Genomic DNA, 26,442 nt, shown 5'->3' with positions numbered 1-26,442 from the left:
CCGTCTGGTTTCATGAGTTCCTCTTTAATACTTATAATACATATAAAACAGCACAAACAAAAGTCTGGCAGATGGGCTCAGTTAGCCTCACAGGTTAATGAGTTAAAAATCCTCGGCCCTGTACGCTGAACAGCAGCACAGGCTGTTTTGCAGGATGAAGCCTTTCGGTCAGTTGCATTAATCCATCCTTAAAGGTGTCCAGCCAAAGACCCGTTTCTATACATTCTGCATCGGTCCCTGACGAGGACCAATCAGATCAGTCTGTCGTGCACAGCAGCTCAGTGTTCAACTCTTGGCCAACGCCAGAGACTTCTGCAGCTCCTCAAGATGGTTGTTAGCTTGTGTGATCATCATACGGATGGCATCCTGAATGAATAATGAGAGGAAAAACAGCAGTAATGGACAGAGTAGAGGATGCTGGGAAACGTAAAATGTCTACACATTTAATTACAGACAGAAAGGCAACTCATTTGATTAGTTCTCAGATGTAAGCAGACCTTGAGCTAAAGTTATTTTGTTAAACTTCAGTCTCCAAAGTCATGAATTATTTTTGACCGAATTATTAGTCATTGCAACAATAAATATGTGAATATTGTTTTCTTTAGATTTTTAAACAATTCAAAAACTTCTCAGAATTCAGAAACAATCGAGTTTCAGCTTCCCTTTTAAGACTTTGAAAGTAAATAAAACATTGAGGACTTCCCCACCACAACTGAAGGAGCTTATTGGATGAGAAGCAAAACCTTTTCAACACATCCACAGCAAGGTTTAGCTTTAGATATCCTGAGCATGTGGTCAGCTCTTCACACTCACCACAGACAGGGACGTTCTCAGAGACCTGGCAGTGTGATGAGCAAACACATTCATATCATCTCTTTACCTGCTCTGTGGCGTTCTTATTCCTCTTGAACTCGTCTCTTGCCCAGTCACTGAGGTACTTCCTGTCTGCCTTGTCTGGCACTTGCCGTATGGTCCTCATCATATTTCTGTAAATCCCCAAAACCCTCTGTCTCTGTAAAAACTGTCAAAGAATCAGTAGTTTAGACTCTGCAGAACAGATAAAAACACATTTTAATTATATTAATCATATTCAGTTCTACGTGATTTTAGTGATGCTCCAACAGAGCCTGATCATGAAGAGAATATTCTATATTTTTCGGTTCCCAAATTACAACCACCATCAACTACATCTCCACCACACATAAGGACGCAGATGACAGTCCTGGAAAAGCAGGATTTACTGTGAGAAGTCCAGAATAACCAGAATATTATAATATCATATTCCCTTGACTCGTATACAAGTAGAAATTAATGTTATATATTTTAGTGTCCAGTCAGTGCATGTGGAAGCACATCACTGAACTGATGTACAGTTTGGAGTGAACTAAGACTGTGTCTAAGACTGGCCGGATGTTAAAGCTGGTTTAGCATGAAAACAAGCTAGCCCTCCTAACAATCGTGAGGTTTGGTTTCCATGAGCCATGGACACATCTTTGAACGACTCCATTATGGTTCTGCTAGTAAAACACACCCCGGTGCATAAACCCAGTTATGTCCGGACAGAGTTCTAAATGGAAAAAAGTCTTCCTTGAATTGTAGAAACGGTTAAGGAGGGAAAACAGCCGTCAAAAGTCTAGCTAGCAGTTGTATACAGATGTAGCTTAGCGTTAGCCAGCAAGCTAACAAGATACCGTAGGGACAACTAGTCCGGCTTTTAGCGATATACAATGCTCCTTCATGCTGTGTATTTACCTGTTTAAAAGAAAGCGCTGCAGACGGTAACCTTGAAACTACCATCTCTGACAGCTACTTGCACAATTTGGCCCACGAGCCTCACAACCGGATGTTGTGATCGCGTGACCACCGGCTACCTCGGTATGTCTCCCCCTGGTGGAGCGGAGGACAGCCCGGAACAGACCTCTTTCACATCACGTCATAGATGGAAAACCATTAAGGAATTATTAACGACATTGCTGTAATAACAAAGGCAATCAGTTTACTTTTACCAGGCCCGGGGTCCTGGTACTGTGCATGGTGGCTACTTGGGACATTTAATGGAACCAATTCATCATTAACGTTTTTATTAGACCTTTTACTTTATTTGATCTATGCTGTCCATGGGAAGAATAGTATGTGACATCCTTCAGATATAATACACACAATTATGATCTGCGTCTTGATAATGAAAATTGAATGTTTACCCAGAGGGGATAAGACAAATTGCTGCTCAATATTGAGAGATGGTTTGGACTTACTAGTGTAGATCTGACTCTTCAGAAAAGTATACTGCACAGTGAATGATAGTGATACCACTGAATATTCATGCACTAAAAAGGCTAAAATTGGTAACATATTCACAGACAGAGCAACCTTGTAAACAGTTTATTGTCAGGATTTTACATGTCATGATGTTACAGATGGATGCGATGAACCTCTTAAGTACAACACATGTCTGCTTACATGTCAGTCCACGAACAAAACAACACCTACTCCTAAGGGACAGTGATGAGCTCCATAAGTCACACGGTATGGATGGAAGATTAACACAGCTGATATGTCTCTTTAAAATGCGGCATTCATCAGAACCAGAATATGCAGTCCTGGTAGACAGCAGAATCTCTAAAAATCCATCCAACCCCGACAGCTGATTCAGATGTGAAGTAAGCTGCAATACTGTTCTCCTCTCCAAGGCACATTTTTAAGTTCCTTTGAATGTAATTCATGACCACACCAACATGCTACTGTTAGGTCATAAAGTTAAGATTCTGTTAAAACACAAGCCAACAGCTCTGTCAGCTCTGTACATCTGTTGCTGTGTTCACATTGAAGATGAATGATTTAATAACCTTCTTAACACCGACTAAAACATCCATACAAACATGATTTCAGGTCTATAGTACAAGGGGGACAGAGGTATTTACCGACTCTTCACTGAGGTGTTTCACACGAAAGGGAATCACATTTTTATTTATAATTTCATGTCAGACGTGCAAGTTAAAGCAATCCTCATTACATTATAAAAGAAACAGAGATTTCCCCTGATAACAAAGACGAAACAGCAAAGGTTGCTATCAAACTCTACTAAAATCTACAGTAAAAATAAGAAAATAAAGGCACATGTACAGCGGCAAATCTGTCTGTTTTGAGTCCGTTTTTTCTTTGTGTGGCTGAGAGGCTGGCAGCACAGTGGCTTTGTGCAGTTGGTTGCTGTTCACTTCTTCACCGTGAAAGATTATTCTTACTGGTCTACTGGTCCGCTGCAGTGACGAGTTCAAACCACTGTCTGAGCGCGTCGCTCAGGGTCTCCGGCAAGGCATTGACATCTCGCAGAATGACGTAGAAGGGGAAGGGGAACTCTTCCATGTAGGAGTGGATCTCTGGAAGCTCTCCCGGTCCTTTGAATATGGGCACCTTGATGTCCAGGATGGAGTCCTGCAGCGCAGCACCAGGGTTACTTACACTTTGTGTCTGGACATTTAGAAAATGAAACAAAAAGGTTAAATTCTTCTTCACTTACCCGTGAGTTGGGGTTGTCAAGCACCACGAAGATGATGAACACATTTGCGCTGCGTGCCGCCCGCACTGCTGCCATCACCCGCTCCTTCCCCTCCAGGAACAAGCCCCGGCCGTCAGACACGATGACCAGCAGCTGGGCCGTCTCTGCCGAGGAAGGTCAGAGGTCAGAGAGGAACAGTGCAGGTAATATGACAACATGCAGCTAGTCATGCAGTTAAAGTAGGTCTGACGTCACTGCAGCACGGTGAGAAACGTGTGGGTCAGTGAAGCCTGGTTCCAGACCTCTGAATGGACCCACATCTCAAATCTGCTCAGTGATTCAAACAGTTTGTGAGTTGTTCTTCATCACAGCTGGTGCCCTGACCAAGCAGAGCTTTGTAGGCAGGATTAAGAATAGGGATGTTGATGTCATCTTTCTATATCGCTAGCAACCATGTAGCTACAACCACCAAAAATAGGGACAAAGAATGTCCACACAGCTTGGATGAGAGTGACACAGCTGTACAGGTTGTTTTATGTCAACTTATAAATGAGTTAATTGTGAAAAACATTAACCGCTGGTAGCAACCGCTATTGTAGCTTTTGTGTCTGCTGAAAACCCATCGACAGGACAGATGTGTGACTGCTGATCGTTAGAGCTAAATAAAACAAACTACATTATTTATTATGGCATGCTGCTCTTTTAAACTGCATTTATGCATTAAACTTTATATGTTTTATTGATTTCAAGTTCCACCTAAACTCAACTCTTGTCTTTACGGTGCAGAACGTTTCTTTAGGTTTTTATGTTTTGGGTCGGCAGCTGCTGATCCACAAACAACTATTATTTATTTGACACAGTAGTGCATTATCAGAAAGGAGTCTTATTTTGTGCTGACTGAGCTTCTCAATAACACCACTCTATCCTGGCTCCATGAAAAGGACACGTTAGCTCCACCAGGGGTTTCATTGACAGTGACTTGTTTTGCCTCAGAGCACCTGGCTCTGATCCTGGACCTTCCTTGTCTGTTGGTGCCACACTAAAGACTTGTTGTCGGATATCAGACACGATCTGGGCACTGACTGCATTTACTCTGTGACAAACAGGTCAAACAGTAAGCTAAGTCACACACACAGAAGTGGCATGTACTAAAGCCTTCATCCGCCCACAAGATATTAAAGATGGTTCGGCCTGGTTATTGATCATCAACACTTTTTACACAATGACTAAAATGTCTGAAAATGAAAATAAAATGAAAATGCAACTAAAAGTTGTAACTGAACGCTTTGATGTCTGAACAAAACGGCACAAAAACACAGATGCATTCTGGTCATTTGGCTCAAACACTGTTTATTCTCTCCACAGGATCTGAGGTAGTATTGGCTCCTAACCCTTGTGCTGTATGAATCTCCCTGTAACAGCAGATATTAACCCCTTCAGTGTTTTCATTCCCATGTCACACTGTCCCATGATGGTCCCTGTCCCATGATGTACTGGCTACTGGGTGACAAGGAAAAGCTACACATTTGACTTTGATTAACCAGAATAAACAAAGAAAACATTTAACTGCACAGCACATGATGACTGAGCAGGTTTAATACTTATATTCAGCAGTGCGAGTCAGTACCTGAGTTTACAGATCCAGGAATCTGCTGTCGTGCTGCGAGAAACATTTTTGTTGAGGTGTCCAAAAACTAGAGGAGAGACATGAAGGGAGATTCAGTCTGACAGGAGGAGGTGCACCGGAACATCATCAGTCACATCGTATAACCAGTTACATGATAAATACAGCATTATAACATAAATCCAGATCAGGAAAGAAGAAAAAGGGGACAGAATGCTGAATGAGAATATTCTACAGAACTATGGTTGACAGAATACATTGCCTTGATAATTATCATCTGCGGCATTAAATGTTTTTCAATGGTTTGCAGCATCAGCACATTAAAAGCAGACTTATGTTTTATGTAATCCCTTTGTATCCGTCTTATGTGAAGCACTGTGTATTGTTGGATTTGACTATAGAAATACAATGTATTGTTATTAACTTGCAGTAACACCTTTCTAACCTGCTTCTTTCCCACTGTTAGATCCGACAGAGAAAATGTATCAGAATGACTTTTTCTCACTTGCCTCTCAGGACTCCTAATACAACTCAAACATTATATTTAATGATTCCGACAGTTGACGGAGGAGTCTCCCACCTGAGCTATTCGGGTCTTCTTCTGTTGGAACTGACAGAGTCTGAGGATCCGAGCCCCTGAGTCATCGTTGAACTGCTGCTGGAAGGGGTGGAGCAGCTGCACCTGCTCGCCAAAACTGGACAGGTGGTAAATGTTAGCGTCACATAAAATACACACATACATATATATATATACACACATATATACATACAATGACATGCGGAGCCTTACCTGCACACAGACACCTGTCCCACCTCCAGCAGAGTGAGAGCGTTGATGATCACTGAGAGGGATTCAAACGCCAGCTACACACACACACACACACACACACACACACACACACACACAATTAGGTTTCTTTCTTAAATTCAGCCAGTTGCCTCTCTGACCACGGACATGTTCTAGGAAGATCTGCGATCCTCTCACCTGTTTGGAGTGGTTGTCCACCATGCTGGAGGAGTCGTCCACAGCCAGGCAGATCTGGTACTGTCTCTTGCTGGGCTTGGTCCTCCTCAGCCAGATCTTGTCTTTGCGAAACTGACTGGCGATGTAGGGGATCACCTTCCTCATGTTCAGACGCTTCCCGGTGCGGTAGTCACCTCTGTGAAGCAGCGGGGCGTCACACGTACATTTAACATCGTGTCGTTGTGTGCATGTATCACAGCGTTAGCGCTGAGAAACAACTCGCCTCGAAGGCTCATCACAGACAAAACCAGAGGGAAACAAGTAGCAAGGGAACAATAAGTGTGCCTCAAATGTGTCTGTGACCACACTACACAGGAGGTTGTGAGTGTGTTGCTGCTCACTTGAGTTTGGCGGCCTGCGTGGGCTCCAGGATGAGGCGCAGCTGCTCACACAGCTGCTGGGACAGGGCTGAGGTCAGAGTCTGGTACTGGTGCCACATGGAAGATGCAGCACTCTCCTGGAACACAGACAACACAAGTCACAACCTGGGATTCATACGATCACAACTTCATCAGTCCTGGATATGGCTCATGGTCTGAAGACATTATTATTTTAGAGCCTTTGTCTTTTATCAAACTGCTACATTTTGAGAGTCCCAACACTAAATTAAAGACATAAAACCATATATGTAACTGTATTAAGACGTATATCACCTTTACAGTAGATCTGGTGAACATGTTAGCAAGCAGTTACTTATGTACACATGCAGCAGTTACTGAGCAGAGTGTGTGTCAATATCCCTTCATACACTTCCAGCTGTTTTTGGTCTCCACCCCCTCCTGAGGGAAATGTCTGTCTCTTTAGCCTCTAAATGCTCCACTATGTTCCCCAGCTCGTCTCTAACTGTCTGTCTGCTGTTTGCTGCTGGGCAGGTGGTGTACGGCGGCTTTGTAGAGCTGCAAACGAAGCTATGAGAGCGCTACGATGCCACAGGATCCGTGCTGAACTAGACATGATGCTAAAAGTATTCTGAGAAGACGCGTTTAATAATGTTTGGTATGGAGTACATGCTAGTACATGTGTTTGATATTGTATAGGAGCCATTATAACTCAGTGCTTCTGTCTCTTTGTAAACAGATGAACAGACTCAGCCTCACCTCCTCCCGAGTGCCTGGAGCCAGTTGGTGCCAGGCCTCCAGCTGCAGCTCCATCTCCCTCCTGATCTCCTCTGGGTCTCTCTCCGCTTTCTGAACACACATTTATTTGACTGTTACAACAGTCCTGAGACCCACGATGACGAAGCAATAAGTGAAGCAGAAAGAAAAGAGTTATTTACCTGCAATGTGTCCAGCAGCAGCAGCTCAGGAACTGTGTGTATGGTGGACTCTGTAAGTCTGTCTGCTCGCTCCTCTTCTCTGGGATTCTGTCGGTTCTTCCACCTCTGATCTTCCTCCTCCTCCTCCTCTCCCGGCCTCTGCACCTCCATCTCCCCACTGTCAACACCTGCAGGAGAAGAAGAGGATGGGTGAAGTCAGGGGATGTGCAGGTTTAACAAAAGACACAGACACAACTCCTATCTACCAAGTTGCCCAAGAAAATCAAAGAAGTTTCCTCCCAAATGTGCCGGAGAAGAAGAATGCGTCACCTTTCTGTGAGGTCTTGGTCGAGTCCAGCTGCTCAGGCTTCAGCTCCTGGGCTTCAGCAGCCTGGAGGTCCTCTTCCTTCTTCTCTATTTCCATAGCGACATCCTCATCATTCTGATCTTCATCCTGGTCCTTGTGCGGTCCTGCTGCTTTTTGCTGGTCTGCACTGGCAACATCTGGACACAGCAAGAAGAGCAAATATTATAATACAATATTATCCACTTACAAACCTGATCTGAAATGCTGAAGCATCACAGGAACTGAATAAACTCTTTGCAGTGTTTGCTGCGTGTGGAGGTGATTACTGACCGTATGTCTGAGTGTCATAGGCCGTCTCTCCCTGCTTGATGTGTTCGTACAGGTCTGACTCCTGCTGGGCGTCGCTCTGCCTGCGGTCCTCGGTGCGATCCTTACTGCTTTCCACTGTACGCAGACGCTTATTAACGCGCTCATTGTAATCGCCTGTCGATCGCTCGTTGTCCGCTTGACCAGGTTTCCTCTTGAAGCTCTGGAATGGCACAGCAAATAAAAACAACTTACTGTGATGAGATGGAATAAAAACACAAAGTGGAGATTCATCAGTGTCCAGATCTTCTCACCTGAGTCTTGTCCTGCATCTGTGTCTGTGAAGCCATCCTTGCGGTCAGCTTTGACTGGTGGCCCTCTGACTGGCTGGCATCAGCAGCTCCGCTCCCGTGCTCCTAACACACACACACACACACACACACACACACACACACACACACACACACACACACACACTTTAGACTTCATCTCCTTAAGGGGACTGAAAACATTTGAAATAAAAAACAAAGCAGACAAACAATCTCAAATGACGCGCTGCATCTGAACAGCATCCGGTGGGAGAGACAGGGAAGTTTGACCTTCTGCATTAAAGAGTTGAACTGTACTTGGATTTACTAACCCTGAGCCTTGTAATCATGTCTTAGGAGGCCTGCGGTCAAATCCTTTTAAAGAGATATTCATCCTTAGCCATAAATTATTCTAGGATTTAACCAAGATGTGATAAAATGTTTCAATGTTTTATTACTCGCTTATCTACACTACATTATCATATTATAAAAACAAATTGATTATTTAGACTCATTTTATCTGCTAGCAAAAGATGGCTACAATTAGTTTCTCCAGGTTGTCACAAAGACTCCCTTTACATACATTTTAATTTAAGAGTTACTTAATATGATAATGACTGACTTAATAAAGCATCCAATCTCCCTCAGCTTACTGAGGCCCGACTGTCGTCCTTACGATGACCACTTTCAACTCATTTTTGGCGTTTTGTACTCTGCACTCACCAGGTTACTCTTCTCTGTAGCCGATGGCTGTTGTGGCGCCTGATTCTCCAGGTGAACCCTCTAAACCAGGGGTGGGGAACCTTTTTCATGTCAAGGGCCATTTTATTTTTTACAACATCCTTCGAGGGCCATACTAATTATTGAACTCATAACCTCTGCAAATGTTTAAAGACACAGCCCATTCATTTCACCTTTCTTATATGCTGTGCAAAAAAGCAACTTTTTTATCCATGTATCTTTCCGTTTTATCAGAAATCAGCAATCCTTTATTAGTCCCACAACGGAGAAATGTATCTTGTCACAGCAAAAGAACATATGAAGTGAAAAGGCAGTAAACAATAATTAAATATAATACAAAATAATATCAGTACCAAGTGATTGATAGAAAATAAAGTGAGTATTGCACAGCAGTGGTGGAACAGTCTGTTCTTGGTGTGGTGGCCTACCGATCTATCTGTCCATGTTAGTATGTTCCACTGTGCAGAGAGCTGCTTGTTGGGCCAAACTCCACCCAAGAGCGTTAACTTCATCCAAACGCACTCGTCCTTTCAGCTCGTGCAGTTTGGCATGTTTCGTGCAGTAATGACGCTCGAGATTATTTTTCATCACCACACAAACTAGACACACTGGCCTTTAACTTCCACAAAGAAATAATCGTTCGTCCATTTCTCCTGGAAAGTGCAACATTCTGCATCCACCTTTCTCTTGTTTACACTCGCCATGCTGCGATCGCTGATATCAATGACCGTCTCGTTTAATATTGACGTGTTTAGACATGACGTGACCACGTGATGACACGGTCCGCTCGTGTTGTGTTCAAGGACCCTGACCTTGGCCAGGAAAAACAGTCGCCTGTTTAAAATATTGGCGTCTAGTTTTTTTTGCTAGTGGATTTTTTCTTGCGTACGTTTTACGATTTACCTTGAGGGCCGGATCAAATGGTCTCGCGGGCCGTATACGGCCCGGAAGCCAGAGGTTCCCCACCCCTGCTGTAAAACGTGTTAAAGTGCTGCGTACCTCTTTAGCGTGGTCTCTCTCTGAGGCCTCTCCTGCCAGCTCCACAGCTGTGTCACTCTGAACGTTCTGCTCTCCAGTCTGACCGTCTGTGTTGTGCTCCTTCCTCTCAGCTGACTCAGGCTGATCTTCGTCCTCACCCGCTCCTTCCTCCTCCTCCTGTAAGCGTTACAAGTCCCAACAGTGACACACAGAACTACACCACGTCTGTGTTCATCACACAGTGCATAGCTACAGTTGTTCTTCAACATACACACCTTTGGTTTTTGTCCTTTGTCATTTGGAATAGTCAGATCTTCATCTTTTCCTGCCTCCTGTCCTCTCTCCTCCTTCTCCTCTTCCTCTTCATCTTTCTCAGCAGACTCCTCGTCTCCCTCTGCTTTCTCTCCTCCTCCTCCTCCCTCCTCCTCCTCCTCCTTCTCCTTCTCCTCCCCTTCAGTCTTGGACTCTGGACCGTTCTCCTGTCCTGGTTGCTCCGTCTGCTCCTCCTCCATCTTCTCTGCTCCTTCCTCCTCGTTTCCATCTTCCTGTCCGTTCTCCTTCTCATCCAGGGCCATGGCTTTCTCATCAATGTCAAATGGATTCTCTTCTAAAGAAGGTAAATTATAAAACAATATAGAGTTTGTTTTGGATGTTGTCGCTTGATCTAAATATATTTGACATTCCCTTCAAACCACTGCGAGCCTGTCCTGCTCTCTGACCCTCCAGACCAGTCCAGACTCTACTGCCAATCAGTCAAACCTCAGTTGCAAAGTAGAATCTACATTCCTTAACCATTACAAAACTGTGGTCATATGAACTTTCCATCTTCCAGAGCTGTGTTACTGTTTTGTTTGGAGACAGTAACACACAGGACTCACCCTCGCCCTCGCCCTCTCCATCGTCTCCAGCCTCTTCATCCTGGTCCAGGTTGAGATCCTCAGGCAGATCCATGGCCTCGGGCTCAGGTCTCTTGTCCTGCTGACCGTGGTAGGGGTCCACTTCATTCTCATCAAACTCCCGCTGGGAAACAGATGAGAAACAGAAAAGCTATGAAATCATTTGTTGGAAACATCTGAACCTGACCCTATAGGAAAACAAAACAAAAGTAAATGTGATGCTTAATGACTGCAGCGATGTGATAGAAACACTACCTCATCTCCTTGTTCGTTGATCTTCTCCTCCACGTCCATCTGTTCCTCTTTGTCCTGCTTTTTCTTGTCTTTGTTCGGGTCTGCAGCATCCAAGTTGTCGTCTTTGGCGACCAGCTCAGATTCACCCTGAGAGTCAGTGTGGACAGCAAATTAAAGCACATTGATATCTAACTGGCTTAAATAAAGATTCACTTAAAAAGAGCATTATTATATTATTAATATTTGATGGGCACACTTTCAATTCATATAAACCACTGCGCTATCTGTTGTTTTTCAAAGCCTTGAGGTAGTTCCGTGTTCTGTACCTCGTCCATGCCCTGGCCAGACTCTTCCTCCTTGTCACTTCCTTCCTCCTCATCATCGTCCTCATCATCGCCCCACATTCTCTCATCCAGAGTGTCCGTCTGTCCTTCACCCAGGTCACCCATCTTTTTATCCAGCTCCTCGTCCTCCTCTTTAGCAGAGTCATCATCTTCACCTACACATTATTAAAAAAGAAGAAGAATCCACTCAAACATTTACAGTGAAATTCACATATTATTTTAACTTTTCTCCGTCTCTAACGTCCTACAGTAGCCAGAAATAGTGGAAATGGATCCCACCCAGAGCTGAGTGGGCTGCACCAGGCTATACACAGTTCAAGTTACCCTCTTCATTCTCATCCCCATCATGCATTTTGCCATCAAAGTCCTCTGACATCTCGATAGCGTTGTCCTCTGCCTTGATATCCCCTTTATCCTGCTCCTCCTCCTTCTCCTGACCCTCCTGGAGAGTGTCCTCCACCTGGAGCAGACGGATGTGGGGTTAGCTTTGTGAGAAATGTTATATATTTGATAGGCTTCTCAAACATTCAGCAGTTTCAGGTAATCATTGACTCATTAATACCGTTAGCCAAAACTCTTTCAACTGTCTTAGTTAGACATGCCATATATTAAATATAAATACATATTAAAACCAGGCTGCTCAGCAGTGCCACTGGCAGGTCAGTTGTACTTTATGTTACAGCTGGTAAGTAGACCTGAGTTCAGAATATTTTTTGGGGAAAAAGTTCAAGTTAAATCTGACCTGCTCTTCATTCTCAATCTTGTCACTGACGTCTTTGGTGCCCTCGCCCTCTCCTATTCCTCCGCCCTCATAGTCGTGAAACTCTGTGGCACCTTCTCCATCTCCACCAGCCAGCAGCTCCTGAGGCAGGCAGAAACCCTGGGGAGGCCACAGCAAACGTTTAGTCACTGCTTTCAGTTGAACATAATAACCCAATAATGCCTGTATTATTAAAAAGATTCAAAGGGAGGTACAGGAGTAACTTTTGTTGCGTGTGTACCTTCTGTGCGAGCTCAGTGAAGATGCTGGCCAGCACCGACAGCAGTTTGCCCGTGCTCCTGTGTGCTCCCAGTGACACAGCCATGTAGTAACGCACCATGTCAGAATAAATCCCCAGCAGAGGCTCCAGATGCACCAGCATACTGCACGCTCTGTTCACCTCCTGCACACACACACACACACACGCACACACACACACACACACGATACAAACAGGTGCATTACAACAATGCCCCATTCTGGAATAAAAACAAGTTTGGCTCCTCCTCCTTTTTCTTGCTTTTAAAGCCAAAACATCTCCTTTGTCTGTTAGTTAGTTGTATTTGATTGTTGATGATTTGATTACAACCCTGAGTTCTTTGAAGTTGAATATAATTATGATTTTAAATGAGAGCATATACATTATGGTTCACTTATGTTTACACTGTGTGTTATGTTGTAACAGTGCTATATAAATAAAAGGTATTATTGTTATTAAATGTTCACGCAATATAATGTGTGGTTTTAGAACTCTGCAAATCATATGAGAGCTGATCATGGTTTCAATTCCTGACTCATCTTGCTTTTATTTCAAAATAAGAGCGCATCAAGGGGACTTCATTAAGGGATAAACAAATCAACTCTGCAGGTGTGTTTGAAGAAGCAAGTAAGAATTAAATGGATAACTGTACCTGGCTAACATCAGCTAAGCTGTAATTAGCTAAACCACTTTGAAGAATGAATATAATCTGAAGTAGAGCAGTGTGGATTAGTTAAGATAAGAATGACTGGTGGTACCTGGAGCTGCGGTGGCTGACAAGAGTCTCTCTGTGTCCTCAGGTGGCTCAGCAGCTTCTCCAGCCCGGCACTAACGTCTCCCACACACAGAGCTTCCACCTCAGCTTCCAGCTCCTCCTCCAGGAGCAGAGTCAGGTGACCGGGCTTCAGCAGGTCCTCCACAGGCTCCTCCTCCTCCTCAGCACCCTCTGAAACATCAAATGACATCATGTAGACAACCATTAATGCTGTCAGGAAAAAACATGACATTCTAATATATCAGCAGATGTATTTATATAACCGGGTCCTCTTATTGTTCGTCTCATGCACCTGAGCATGAACATGCAAAACAAGTAACCATGGTGATTTTGGAAGATGCTAGTACCAGACATTGTCAAGCCAAGTTCAGATCTCTCTCCCCCTCTCTCTCTACCCCCCCCCCCCCCCCCCCTCTCTCTCTCTCCTTCTCTTTTTCTCTTTACATAGAATTGACATGGAAAACTAAAGTCTACAAACGATCAGAGACACAAACACCTGGTGAAGAACGTGTGGACTGCATCACTCACCTCTCTTGACAGCTCCATGCTGCTCTTTTGGCTGCTCTCTCTCCCTTCTCTTCACAAGCGTCTGGACAGCACACAGGACTGTGTTGATGTTGGTCTCCAGCTCAGCAGAGAACTCATTACAGAAGGCAGGCTGGTGATCTGTGAGGGAAATAAGCAGAGGAAATTAAATGTGGTTAGCAGCCGAAGTGACTTCTTTAGCCTTCTCGGTTAGTAATATTTGAACTCAGTGGTGCATTCACCCGAGTGCCGGAGTCCCAGGGAGAGCAGTTGGGTCTTCCAGGTCATGAACTCAGTGATGTTAGCCTCCACCTGTCCTCTGACAAACTGCAGGCTCTGACTGAAGGCCGGCTGGCTGTCTGCGCTGCCCACACTCACGGTCGGGGTGAAGAGCTGCTCCATGCTGGGCATCTGCGCTGCTACAGCCCTCAGCTGGTCGAAGGCTGAACAGCATGTGACAAAATGTTTCCTGTGGAAAACAACAATGTTGTTGTTGGGACTGATTTTGCCTTCTGTTACTGCTACACCAGACTTCAAGTAAACTCTTGTTTTACCATGTGTGGAGTACTCTCTCAGAGGTCTGCTGTGCAACACTGTCCAGCTCCACCTTCAGGTTCTGAGTCTGCTTCAGCATTGCACTCATGCGCAGGTTTAGCTGGCACCATGCGGCGTCTCCCCTTCGCATCAGACAGCCAGGAGGTTGCCGCTGCGCTGCCAGCGGGGACGGGCACCTCAAGGTGTGCTGCCTGCAGCTGCTCGTCTCCTCCTTCTGCTGGAGGTCCTCCGGGCAGCACTGCAGCAGCCAGGCCAGCTGCTGCAGGAGGGTGGAGCACTGGGCAGCCATCGCCTGGCCTCTGCTGACCCAACCTCTGAGAGAGGCCTGGGGCGGAAGGACACAGCCAGGGTCTTCGCTGTGGCTCTGCAGGTCGGTCTTAATGCCCTGGACGCTGTCTGTTAGCCTCCTGGGAGTGGTGTTGAGACCAGAAGAGACAAAAGGTCAAACTACAGCAGTAAACAACTCAGTAAAACATCGTGGATCATTTCAACCTAAACATTCCAGCTACAGCTCATCTAGTATTTCTGGATTGTGCTCCTCTACACTTCTACTTCACGCTTTGCTACTAATCTACCAAGTAGTATACATACTACATGTAGTAGTTAGTGATGAAAACAGATTCATATAATATTCTCTAACACTGAAAGGTGCATAATGAGTACTGATAATTCTTGTGAAGTAACATTTTGAATTCATTTGACTTAGTGGTGGAGGAAGTACTCAGATCCTTTACTAAAGTAGAAATACTGTCTATGGCTACTTCATGGCAGCTGCTCTGACCTTTGACCTCACTTTGTGTAGGCCAATGAATGATAAGAAATTTCCCCAATGGGATCAATAATAAAGATTTAATAATATTACAATATCGCTTTGCCATTTTAACAATAAACAATAAACCAGAAGCCTTTATATTATTATTCACAAAAACAAAAGGTGTCATTTATTATTATTTAAAGATCCTATTCTTGCACCAAGTTTGTTTGACCTCTTGTCCAACTTCCCAAATCCAAAGTTTTCATTTACACAGAATGTCACATCAAGGGTAAGACCATAAAGGACGGAGCTCTTTGTAGTAAAGATGGAAACACAATCCGCACACTGACCTGAGATGGACCCACTGCTCAGTGAGCTTGGCCAGTCGCTGCCTCTGTTTGAGGAGCAGCTTGAAAAGGTGAGAGGCGAATCCTCTGCAGCGCTCAATGTTCCCCAGACCCACCTCCTACAACCAAACAGTAACACACACACAGATACTTTAGACGACACACACTCACACTTCATCGTCATAACCTGTAAATAAATACTTCAATACTACTTATGTTGTGGACCAGCAGACAGTCAGTGTTTGTGTGTTACCTTGGCAGCGCTCTGCAGAGCCGTCAGCATCACTGTTCTCCTCGCCCATGAGCGGTAGAAGTACTTCTGACATCCATCCCATGCTGCCAGCAGCTCTGTAAACAACCTGCAACACCAACAATGCAGACAGAAGGCTTTCAGAGGGATTTACCCAAGCCTGCTGCATCACCAACTAATGATGATGATGTGTGTTTTAATGAAATCCTTTCATGCTTGAACATAGTGAAATAGTAGCACAAGTAGAAACGTGTCATAAAGTCAGCAAACTCCCAGTATATCAGCTACAGTTGGCTAATGTTAGCTTACACAAACCACATAAGGTTGTAGTGACAACCTGAAGTGTACTCAAGGTGCTGATATATGCTAAAACATGGTTTAACAGAGACGAGGCACTAGTTAACCAAGATAAATACAGTGTCTCTCAGCTGTTAGTGCATCTATAAACATGTGTAATTTACATGCTCTCCGCCTGCTCCTGGTTCCTGACAGCAGACAGAGCGGTTCTCATCTCCAGCGGCTGCATACAGAGGGGCTTCTCTGGGTCAGCTGTCCTGTTCCACATCAGGCCTTTACGGTACGACAGACCTAAATGGGACAAGTAAGTAAGTAAGTAAGTAAGTAAGTATGTAAGTATGTATAGATACAGATACAGATCTTTCTGAGACTTAAATGACTACCAACAGCAGTAAATCAGAGAGGAAAACGCACCTATTTCTGTGAGCATCTTGAACAGGTCTGACAGAGCTCTCTGCTTCTGCTGCAGGATGTGCTTGACATCAGCTTTCTGCTTCTCCTTCTCTGCTGTCATGTCAATGGTGAGGTTCTGCAGGTCTCGCAGGTTGCTGATGACCTCGCCTGAAAAGAAGAATAAAAGGACACTGCATTAACACTGAGGGGTTAGTGCTGCAAAGCAACAATGTTGTGAGGTAATGATGAACGCTTGATGGCCTTGGTGAGGTAAACCCACAAATACAAAGACTAGCAAATCTCTTCCTTACAACAACAACCTTAATATCTACCTCCAGCTGCCGACTGAAATCTGAGGGGAAACACTCCCTGTGTGGGCTGACAAACAGGAAACATGTCCACGCCCCCGTCTTAACATCTGCTTCCATTAGGTGCTTTATCTAACCGCTCTCTGTGTACTTCTGCGTGCAGAAAACCACAAACTTGAAGCTTGTAATTGCTAATTATTTATAGCATGCTAAGATGCTCACAATGACAACATGCTGATGTTTAGTATACTGTTTACAATGTCCATCATCTTAGATCACCATCAACACATTATTAACATGTGCTAACTAGCTGTGAGCACAGAGGGGAGCTGAAGCTGACGGGAGCATCAGTAGTTGTTATTACAATGCACCATGAGGGCAACATGGATGTCTGCATCACATGTCAAGGCAATAGTTGTAAATGTTGCACTGACAGTCCAGTAGAGGTAACATGTAAATTAGCCTGAGGGTGGCGCCAAAGGAAAGGCCATGGAGTCATTCAAATCAAACGTGTTTATCCTTTTGAATGTGCATGAATGTGTTCAGTAACTACCACGTCAGTCTGTGCATTAGACTTGATATGTATTGTGTACAAGTGGGCTCCTTACCAGTGAAGCAATCCAGGTCTTCAGCCAGCTCAGGCGCTGGGTTCTTCTTCTGCAGCTGGACGCACATTTTCTTCATCTTCCTGGACAGAACCGGCAGACGTCCCTGAAGAGAGGAAGCTTCAACTCCTTCTTCTGGGCCCTCATGCTGAAACATCCAAGTAAGCTGAGGTCATTCACTCATTATTCATCATCATAAAGGACAAGACAATAACTGATGTGATGATGTCATACTGAAAAGGAAAACATCTTTACAAATAACAATAAAAACACTTGTACCAGCAGATCTCTGCCCTTCCCAGGCAGGGCGCTCTTCAGTGCCTTGTGAACCCGGTGGATGGGTGTTTCCTCGGGGTTTGCATCCACACTGTCCAGGCTGGCGTTGCTTCCCTCCTCCACCAGAGAGGGAACACTCGGCCCATTCAGAGCCGCCTCAAGCTTCTTCACAAACTTGAAGAGAGTCCTGAGAGAAAGAATACAGGCAGAGCAATGTTGGTGGCAGGGCAGCCATCTATCCTGTCATCACTGTCATAAGACATATAAAGAACACACATCAAATAATAACAAATACAATAAAGAAAGAATGATAAATAAATAACTATAGAATAATTATTATGCATTACAAACATAGTAATAAATTCCCAAAAATGAATACACAGCACTATTTAATTGAGGTGATATTTTACCGATGCGTCTTGTCCACTGACTGCTTGATGGACCAGAAACTGACATCGTTCCACTTGGAGATCTTGACAAAGTCCTGAGGACAACAATTCACATCACAGTGAAACGTCAGAGTGTGCATGCAGTGTGGTACTCTGACATGTGTGGTATACAAGGTTTCAGAGTATTGGTATGCAATGAAAAAGGACACCAATATAAACCTTGAGCTCCTTCTCGATGGGCTGCCTGAGCTGATTGATTCGGGTCTGGATGCAGGCAGAGAATTGACCGTAGTATTTGTGCAGGTTCCACAATAGACTGGACAATGACTCTGTAGAATAAGGGAAGAGTTAACAGGTCCCATCAATGGTGCAGTCTCGCTCACAGCAACAAATACTCCTGTTGTTCTGACCTTTGGTTCTACATCGGTCAACTGTCTTTTGAAAAGATAAACATGAAGTAAAAGCCATGAGATAGTCATTTCCATCGCTCTGCTGAGTTTAGTCGAAATCCAATCAGTGATGTCTGAAACAGGACGGTATGGTATAGCTATAGTGTAGCCCCTCGGGGTCACGCTGTCTGGTCAACGGATCAATACATCCGTCATTTTAATTACTTGTTCTGTTGAGATAAATGTCTGATACTGTGGAGGACTCAAAGTATAATGTGTTTTTATTTTGAGCGGTTCATGAAAATAAATCTTAAAATCATCAATTTGTGCTTGGCATCAGTTGTATTAAAGACAGGAGGGTCACTGTCATTCAGTTAGTCAGCTGGTGGAAGGACGTGTCTATTATTGTTACATCCTGAATTTAAAACTAAAGCGCATCTTTGACATGTTACCAGCTTTCCTCACATTATAAGCTCGTTTCTGAAACATATTCACGGTAATATAAAGATGAAAGGCTTTGATAAGAGTCCACAGCATGAGGACTGTGGATCCTCGAGAGTTGTACACTCTGTTGTACACGGGGAATGTGAGCTTTGTATGGAGGTAGACTTGAATAGAATAGTGCTGGCTGACCTTGTCCGGGCTGGTTGGGGTCCAGCAGCAGGTGGCAGTGGAAGCTGAGCAGCGTGGCCAGGCGCGTGTGGAACTCTCCCAGGGTAGAACCCTCGATGAAGGCCTGCAGGGTGGAGGATACCGAGGACAGGGAGAGGCGCTCCACCTCCTCACCTGGAGGGGACAGGAAAACAAAAGGTCTGAGTAGTTGAATGGAGGAATGATTTTTTACATGTGTGGTTGCGCTATAGTTTGTGTCTGTAAATAGCTACTGCTGAACGGAGTTTCCACTTACAGAGACATATAGAGATGAACAAGCAGGTAAGAAGAACTGAGCTTCTTCTCTCTTTATATATAGTTTTAATTAGATTGGTTTTTTTACTTCCCCATTCCACATTATAGGGGAAGATTTCACTCAGCCAATTACAACAATAGTTGATTGGTTAATTATCTATTAAAAAAAAACAATCTTAAACATTTGTATGATCAGTGGTTGAACTCCAAGCCATCGTGTATGTACCTGGATCAGCATCCATCTTCTGTTCCCCCAGATATCTCTCTACTAGCTGGTAGATGGAGAACCAGTGTTTGGTTGATTTCTCAGTGTGCCGCTTCATTGCGTTGTCCAGACTGCTCGACCAGCAACTACATGTACCACAGGAGAGGACACATTTACATTCTACTCACAGGAACAGGAAACAGCTTGTAACACAGAAAGTTGAGGATTCCAACTTAATAAAGACAGTGGCTGGATTTAAGCCCTCCGTGTCTTACTTGAGCTCCAGTTTGCGCCACTGGATAATGAGCTGGGTGACTGCTTCCAGTTCCTTACGCAGAGAGACTGAGCGGCTGGCGTTATTCTCCCAGTCCTGATGAGAACAGAGGGGGCAACACATTACACAGAGCTCACCTCAGTGCCACAAACTAACATTTGAGAAAGTATAACTCACAGATTTCTGATATTTTTACCTGATAAATGATGGCGATTTATTTTCAGTTTTTAACACTAGATTGAACTCACTAATGTAATCATGCATAGCACATGCGCTCACCTGTGCTTTACTGAGCAGGATCTCCAGACCATTCAGGAACTTGGCCAGTGGACTGGCCAGACTGAAATCCATGATCCTCTCCACCACCACAGTCAGCTGGAAAATCACACACACACACACACACACACACACACACACACACATTATAGCATCCCAACATCTAACATCACAACTCATCTGAAGAGTCTCTGCTGCAGCACCAGTCACTTTCACTGTTCAATTACCACTTTTCTAATCTGTGTAGAAGTCTGATCATTTGTACACTTGTAGATCAACAGTGTGGGTTATGGTTACAGTTTGGCAGCTATGGATACTAATGCTTTTTCATTTTCATCAATGTGTGTAAAAATAAAAAAAGCCTGGCTTTAGCCGTACTTGTCCTGATTGAACACACTAAATTGTTAACAAATATATCCAATCACTGAAGTGGAACATTTCTTGGGCTTAACATTAACAGCTTATCGTCCAACGTGTACACTACCTGCCCAACATCAAGCAGCAGACAGGAGCAGACCAGTCATTGTTAAATCAAGCAAATCGTGAACTATGGCTGAAACAAATGAGACTGTAAGACCGCACACGTGATGTGCGGTATGGAGCATCAGTCCCAAGACTCCTAACCCTTTACACATCATGTGTAAGACACAAAACGTGACTGGGTTGTCACCGGAAGGTTGTGAGTTCAATCCCAGGGGCTGCCACCACTGTGGAGCAAGGCACTTAACCCAGAGGTCAATATTTTTTACTCATGGATCAAATAACCAGGTGGTAATGTCTGTTTTGAGATACTCCAGTGAATCAAATACATGTGATGGGTCATTGAATTCTATCACATTGATGCAAAAATAAATGCAAATTCTGCAGTAACGCATTTGTGACCTCATACAACCACAGATATTAGAATGTGAGAGGCACCCGTCACCACACGGTAAATATCAGAGCGACCCTGTTGGTGAAGAGACTGGAGAAACATGTCACAGGTTCGGTCCTGGGAATAACCAAAGCATGTCCTTAAAGAGACCTTGCTTCCCGTCACATTCCTTTCGTTGAAACCTTGAATCCCTACGTGCTTGATGTAAAGAGGGAGCTGACCTGCATGAGAGCTGGGTGCTCCGGCCAGTCCTCCAGTCTCTGCTTCACTGCCACACTCAGCTGCTGCAGGACAGGAAGACAGAGACGGGCCTCACTCATGTTGGGCTGCTGATAGAAGTCATAAGGTCCCTCTGAGGTGACAGCCAGACCATCGGGGCCCCCTGAGCCCTGCACAGTGTTCTGCAGGAGGGCAGACAGCAGCAGCTCAGTGCCTGTGAGCTGCTGGTCCAGCTCAGCATCTGAGGGGGAAACACAGAGAAACACTGTTGAGATCAACACTTCATTCATAAGAGTACAATTCTGCTTTGCAACTAGAAAACTGTTCCTGTTGCATGTATGACGACAGTACACAAGGACACTGACCAATCAGATGATAGAAGCGGGACATCACAGGGGAAGCAATCTGATAGGAGGAGACCAGGGCTCTGATGTGTTCTCTGCTGTGATTGGACGGTATTGTGCTCTGATACCACAGTGATTGTGCATGTCCCAGAGAGAGTTGCTGATGAATCTGGAGCATTGTGTTCATGGCAGCCGCTGACAGGAAGCTGCTCTCACTGGACTCCTCCTGGACTTTTTCCTCCTCCTCTAGTCCAGAGTCTGCTGGACCCTCCAGACTCGGCTGGGACGTGATGTCTGCAAAGTCCTGAAAAACGGAGACCCTTAAGTGTTTTTTGTATTGATCGCACATCAGTGGCAGGGCCCTGAAGTGGCCATGTCTCTCTTTGGTCTAAGCAAAGTAAGACATCTTGCTCTGGAACAAAGCTCATCTCTCTGCTGCACTAACAGCCAGGGTGCCATGACAGTTGCTGTAGATGTTCATGCTTACAAGAGGCTGCATCTTTATGATATTAAGAACCAAATTACCAGGTGGACAAAACTACGACCTGTAGATTCTTAATTTAAAAGTGTACTATGAAATGTGTTTAATACTTTGACACATCTTTATCCACACAACTGTTAAAGGTTCAGTGTGTACGATCTGGCAGAATTTGAACTCAAACCATTAAAACAATGAACTGAGTGTGAAGAGGTAACAGTGTTGACGTTATGCAGAGAGAGCTACTGAAGTCAAACAGGTTGTTTGATGAGATATAACATTCCAGTTAAATATTATGATTGAAGTTGAAACCCGATAACGTGTTTGTCATTCGGACAGACGAGAGTCTAAATGAATACCTTGTTGAACTGAGGGAACTGGTGTCTGAAGTCTCTCTCCTCCTGCTCGTCCTCAGTCAGTTCTGAGCCGTGCCCTCGGCTGCGGTTGCGGTACAGACTGGCCTCCATCTTCTCTCTCTCTCGCCTTTGTCTCTCCTGTTCGTCCCACTCGTTCACCAGAGCCTGAGGAGCATCACGTTACAGTCAGCACAGCAACAGCATGCATTTCATTTTATATAACAATTATTGCAATTCTTGTTGAATGGATTCAAACTTTAACCCATACATCTAAGGATCTGAACTGAAGCTCTGACCTGACAGATGTGTTTGAAGAGGCTGCGTGACTCAGGGCTGAACTCTCCTGTGGACAGGATGTGGCACTGCACATACAGCAGAGCGCTCAGGAGCAGCGTGGAGGTTCGGGGGACGACATGCTCCGGGTCCTGCTGCTGGAGCAGAAGCTTCGCCAGGCAGCGCAGAATGTCCGTGCAAGCTCTGGAGCAGAGGAAGTCAGCCCGGGCCAGGTAGGATGGCATGCTGGGGGACAGGGAGGGGAAGGCCAGCAGGCAGGACACCAACTTGGGCAGACCGGGTACAGGCGTGAGAGAGTCGGCCACCTGGGAGGCCACCAGCCTCATCCCGTGCCGGAGCTGGAGGATGCCGGTCCGCACCGGCCCGACCACGTCGAGGTACAGAGGGTAATCCTCCAGAAGCCTCTGGCAGAAGCGCTGCTGGGAGTTCTGCCACACAGCCTCCTCCTTCAGCAGGCCCTGGACCGCTGACCTGGACTTAGAGGAGGAGGAGCCTTGCAGAGCCTTCAGCAGGTGGGACAGCAGGGTTTCCACTGCCGATGCCTGGCCGATGCTGCAGAGGTAGTGCTGCAGCTCCTGGAAGAGGCGGCCATACTGGGGTTCATGAGGGCGACAGGCCTGCTTCCTGGAGAGCTCAGCTATCTGCTCCTTCACCTGCTGCATACGGATCCAAAGGTACCTTCAACAACAAGTCACATACAAGAGGTTAAAGGATTTTTCAGAAGTCTGTCTTCAAAGAGAAAATGTGACACCTTTTATGTGGAGGTCCAATCAGTGTTAGGTCAAGCCAAACTACTACAGCTACAATGTGAACATTAGAGATCGTATGGACCAGTTTAGAGGTGAAATACGGCTCCCTGTGTATTTGGAGCAGGTGGCTCCAAACTACACATTGAACCTTTAACATGCTATTGTTTTGGATACTTTTGTTTCTTTGTCTGATAATCCATAAATAAAATCAATCAATAAATCAATCAAGGAATGTCTTATGTGAATACGCTATAAAAGGCTACTGACATCTTTAGATTCATTTCAAAAAGCATTTTTGTACAGAAAGGGGACGGTTGATGTTTCCCACTTGTTTTAGTCACACCAAGAAGAGATCTCAGCTAACTTTCTTCATTACTGTGCAAGTAATGTTGATTACCCGTACACTGCTGAAGCAAATACACTCCTGTAACTATAGCCAAGTTAATGCTTACCAAGTTAGCTGATCAAAGTGAGCTGCTGGTAATACTGACTCAGGAATTAAAGTCATTTTTGAGTTGTATGCAGCCAAAGGTTCTCGGATGAAATATCACACAATGAGAACTTGCGGCCGGTTCTGACCTGATTCGAGGATGCTGGAAGCCGTCAGTCGTGCTGCTCTCCTCCAGCTCTGCTCCGGTCATCAGCTGAGACGACAGGCTGCGTGCTCTCCACTCCTCCTGCAGCAGAGCCAGCTGCAACGGACAAACAAGGACATGCTAATCCCATCATCAGGCCAAAGTATTTCTGGCTGTAACCCACCTTCCTGCATGTATCATAAGAAAAGCCTCAAGAAATATTTAATACAGGAGTTCACATGTTCTGAAGACAGGAGGGGACATTGTTGGAGTAATTAATAGCTATGATGTCAAGATTTTTAAAAACTTGAAAACCCAAAAACTGACAGTCTCTCACCTCCTGCTGTGCGTAGTTTAGTTTGTAGGCCCTCTTCACAGCTGGGTCAAAGATGGTCTGTGGTGTCCACACTTTGATCTGCAGCAGGCCCATGTTGACCCAGAACACTCCAGAGTGGGCCAGCATGTTGGAGCCTTGGACTTTGCTTTGGATGTACTGCTGCAGGCAGGTGATGCAGGCCTCCACCAGGCCGTCAGGGAGCAGATTGGAAGGCAGGAAGTCTCTGAAGACGGTCTGGATCTCCTGGGCTGCTATCAGAGGGTCATGATCCTCCACCAGGCTCTCACAGCTCTCCATGTAGCCCTCCTGCAGACTGGGAGGCAGCAGGTCAGCCATGCTCTGAAGCTGGCGACGCAGGACAGCACCCTGAAGCCGAAAGTCTGTGCCCCTGGGAGGGTATGGGGGTGATTAGTAAACCCAAAAATGATAAATGCTTGTGAAGAACATTTTCTATGTTTTAATCTACCTGAACTCAGCCAGTGCAGGGATGGCCATGTTATCCCACAACACTGCAGACACATCCTGTAGCTGCTGGATCCTCTCCTTCCACTCCCCCAGGGTGACATGGGAGAGGGAGAGGAGGGCTGCCCCTGATGGTTCCCATCGACCTCCAGTCTCATTGCTGCAGAGCACTCCCAACATGCAATATGACCACACTGCTTTACTCAGCAAGGCTGGTCCCTAAAAACAACATGGACATGTATTAAACCTGCAAGGAATCCCTCCGATGTTCAGAGCTCCTTTAAATACAGCAAGAGATGATAAATGTCAGTATACCATGTTTACTGCTCCGTGGTGCAGCTTTTGAACTGGTTTGGTCTTGGGACTCTGAGGGTCCCATTTCAGCCAGAGGTCGGGGTCTGAGGTCACACTGCTGGTCCACAGAGCAGCCAGAGCCTCCGACAGCAGCTCACACCACACAAACTGCAGCTCCTCAGCCGGCTGGAGAACAGACATGGGGAATCATGAGCAACATTCTGTATGTTTGGAGTTTTAAAGAATTATTTCTTATTTTTAGGTTTCTTTTTTTTGGAAATGCATCTGATCGAGGGTGATTCACTCCAGGGATGCTGTGATTACATGGTGAGCGTCTTAGACCCCATGGGTTACCGGGACACTGCTGAATAATTGGTTTCTAGAGCGGCAAACAGGTCTTTACTCAAAACTGAATTGAATTCAGAAGTTTGGGATGATACTTCATAAAAGATTCTGAATGAATTCACGACTTCCAAAAGTTGATAATTAAAAATGTTTTGTTCTGCAAAAGAAGTCAGATATGGCTAATGATGGCCAGTGATGCTACACAGTCAGTCGTGTCGAGCACCATTGTATTTTAATTTGTAGAACTGTATTGTTCTTGAAGTCACCGAGACGTTTGTCTGAAGTTTACCGTTGTGTGTTCACATTATTACAATCAGTTGATATTACTTTTTCAAATACAAAACTCTATAATCTTATACACTTTACACTCTACTTTAGCTTTAATGCCACACTGCTTTTACCAGTAGATCCAGAAATTAGCACCTTGATGTACTGAATCCAGAATCGATATTAAAAGGGGAATTATTTTTTTAATCAAGAATCGAACCCCAAGAATCCAAATCGAATCGTGAGATACCGAAAGATTCACACCCCCGCTAAAAACATATTCCACTGACCCTCTCACTGCTGAGCAGGAACCACAGCGGCTGCAGCTGACTGACGTTCATCTGTGTGGACTGGAGGCAGTAGCGCAGATGTCTGGAGAGTTCTCTACGTAAGCTGTCCTCAGCCTCCTGGTCACTGCAAATCAATCATCAGGAGCAATTCACCACACAGTCCATCAACTGTTTCAACATCAGGAGGGAATAGAGTTTTACCCAGGAGAGAGAGCCAGGTGCAGCAGGTTGGTGCTGAGTCGCAGCTGGTTGAGTACAGCCAGCTCCTCCATCAGGGGCCAGAGCTGAGCCCTGCGGCTGAGCTGCTGCAGCTCTTCTCTGGCCAGTTGGACTCCGTCTCCTGGCTCCTCACCCTCAGGCAGGGAGCACACCTCCAGCAGCCCTCTGGAGGTCATCTGACGCTGCTGCTGCTCCACACTGGACACCAACCTCTCCAACACTCCTGATAGAAAAATAAAGTATGACATTCACATACTGACACTTAAATATGACACTAGAGTTT

The 26,442-nt window shown here is 45.1% G+C and overlaps 2 protein-coding genes across 2 annotated transcripts in view; both read right to left on the bottom strand.

Annotated features, from left to right (window-relative positions):
- Positions 1–3: 3 nt before the first annotated feature.
- lyrm2 (LYR motif containing 2) lies at positions 4–1,909 on the bottom strand. The gene is made up of 3 exons (XM_029425491.1): positions 1,753–1,909; positions 881–1,021; positions 4–366 (listed from the first exon to the last, which is right to left on the bottom strand). The coding sequence occupies exons 1-3, from the start codon at positions 1,795–1,797 to the stop codon at positions 286–288; spliced, it is 267 nt and encodes an 88-aa protein (XP_029281351.1). The 5' UTR covers positions 1,798–1,909; the 3' UTR covers positions 4–285.
- A 458-nt stretch (positions 1,910–2,367) lies between these two features.
- The window catches only part of mdn1 (midasin AAA ATPase 1), a 62,126-nt gene continuing 38,051 nt past the window's right edge, over positions 2,368–26,442 (bottom strand). Inside the window, exons 57-102 of the mRNA XM_029425690.1 lie at positions 26,142–26,382; positions 25,941–26,064; positions 25,060–25,224; positions 24,749–24,963; positions 24,283–24,670; positions 23,950–24,062; positions 22,624–23,299; positions 22,331–22,492; positions 21,515–21,797; positions 21,152–21,390; positions 20,060–20,155; positions 19,782–19,876; positions 19,528–19,652; positions 19,029–19,181; positions 18,226–18,335; positions 18,028–18,101; positions 17,621–17,804; positions 17,345–17,489; positions 16,450–16,596; positions 16,200–16,326; positions 15,742–15,847; positions 15,492–15,607; positions 14,387–14,794; positions 14,075–14,301; positions 13,836–13,973; positions 13,291–13,478; positions 12,515–12,676; positions 12,256–12,393; positions 11,838–11,973; positions 11,496–11,668; positions 11,191–11,316; positions 10,918–11,059; positions 10,315–10,646; positions 10,061–10,216; positions 8,327–8,428; positions 8,037–8,235; positions 7,730–7,903; positions 7,421–7,587; positions 7,242–7,331; positions 6,486–6,601; positions 6,106–6,280; positions 5,911–5,984; positions 5,701–5,815; positions 5,124–5,190; positions 3,518–3,660; positions 2,368–3,432 (exon numbers count right to left, since the gene is read on the bottom strand). Coding sequence (XP_029281550.1) covers positions 3,247–3,432; positions 3,518–3,660; positions 5,124–5,190; positions 5,701–5,815; positions 5,911–5,984; positions 6,106–6,280; positions 6,486–6,601; positions 7,242–7,331; positions 7,421–7,587; positions 7,730–7,903; positions 8,037–8,235; positions 8,327–8,428; positions 10,061–10,216; positions 10,315–10,646; positions 10,918–11,059; positions 11,191–11,316; positions 11,496–11,668; positions 11,838–11,973; positions 12,256–12,393; positions 12,515–12,676; positions 13,291–13,478; positions 13,836–13,973; positions 14,075–14,301; positions 14,387–14,794; positions 15,492–15,607; positions 15,742–15,847; positions 16,200–16,326; positions 16,450–16,596; positions 17,345–17,489; positions 17,621–17,804; positions 18,028–18,101; positions 18,226–18,335; positions 19,029–19,181; positions 19,528–19,652; positions 19,782–19,876; positions 20,060–20,155; positions 21,152–21,390; positions 21,515–21,797; positions 22,331–22,492; positions 22,624–23,299; positions 23,950–24,062; positions 24,283–24,670; positions 24,749–24,963; positions 25,060–25,224; positions 25,941–26,064; positions 26,142–26,382 — 8,018 coding nt within the window. The 3' untranslated portion in view covers positions 2,368–3,246. The remainder of the gene's footprint in view (positions 3,433–3,517; positions 3,661–5,123; positions 5,191–5,700; positions 5,816–5,910; positions 5,985–6,105; positions 6,281–6,485; positions 6,602–7,241; positions 7,332–7,420; positions 7,588–7,729; positions 7,904–8,036; positions 8,236–8,326; positions 8,429–10,060; positions 10,217–10,314; positions 10,647–10,917; positions 11,060–11,190; positions 11,317–11,495; positions 11,669–11,837; positions 11,974–12,255; positions 12,394–12,514; positions 12,677–13,290; positions 13,479–13,835; positions 13,974–14,074; positions 14,302–14,386; positions 14,795–15,491; positions 15,608–15,741; positions 15,848–16,199; positions 16,327–16,449; positions 16,597–17,344; positions 17,490–17,620; positions 17,805–18,027; positions 18,102–18,225; positions 18,336–19,028; positions 19,182–19,527; positions 19,653–19,781; positions 19,877–20,059; positions 20,156–21,151; positions 21,391–21,514; positions 21,798–22,330; positions 22,493–22,623; positions 23,300–23,949; positions 24,063–24,282; positions 24,671–24,748; positions 24,964–25,059; positions 25,225–25,940; positions 26,065–26,141; positions 26,383–26,442) is intronic.

Source organism: Cottoperca gobio, chromosome 24 (assembly GCF_900634415.1).
Source record: "Cottoperca gobio chromosome 24, fCotGob3.1, whole genome shotgun sequence".
NCBI classification, from domain to species: domain Eukaryota; kingdom Metazoa; phylum Chordata; class Actinopteri; order Perciformes; family Bovichtidae; genus Cottoperca; species Cottoperca gobio.
The sequence above is the reverse complement of the archived record's forward strand: the minus strand, read 5'-3'. Positions and strand labels throughout refer to the sequence as shown.

Excerpts from the sequence above, each read along its gene's own strand:
- lyrm2 (XM_029425491.1), bottom strand. The coding sequence starts at position 1,797 with ATGGTAGTTTCAAGGTTACCGTCTGCAGCGCTTTCTTTTAAACAG. Across the intron at positions 1,022-1,752 it reads CAGCGCTTTCTTTTAAACAG|TTTTTACAGAGACAGAGGGT; the intron begins GTAAATACACAG and ends ATTCTTTGACAG. Across the intron at positions 367-880 it reads ATAAGAACGCCACAGAGCAG|GATGCCATCCGTATGATGAT; the intron begins GTAAAGAGATGA and ends TTATTCATTCAG.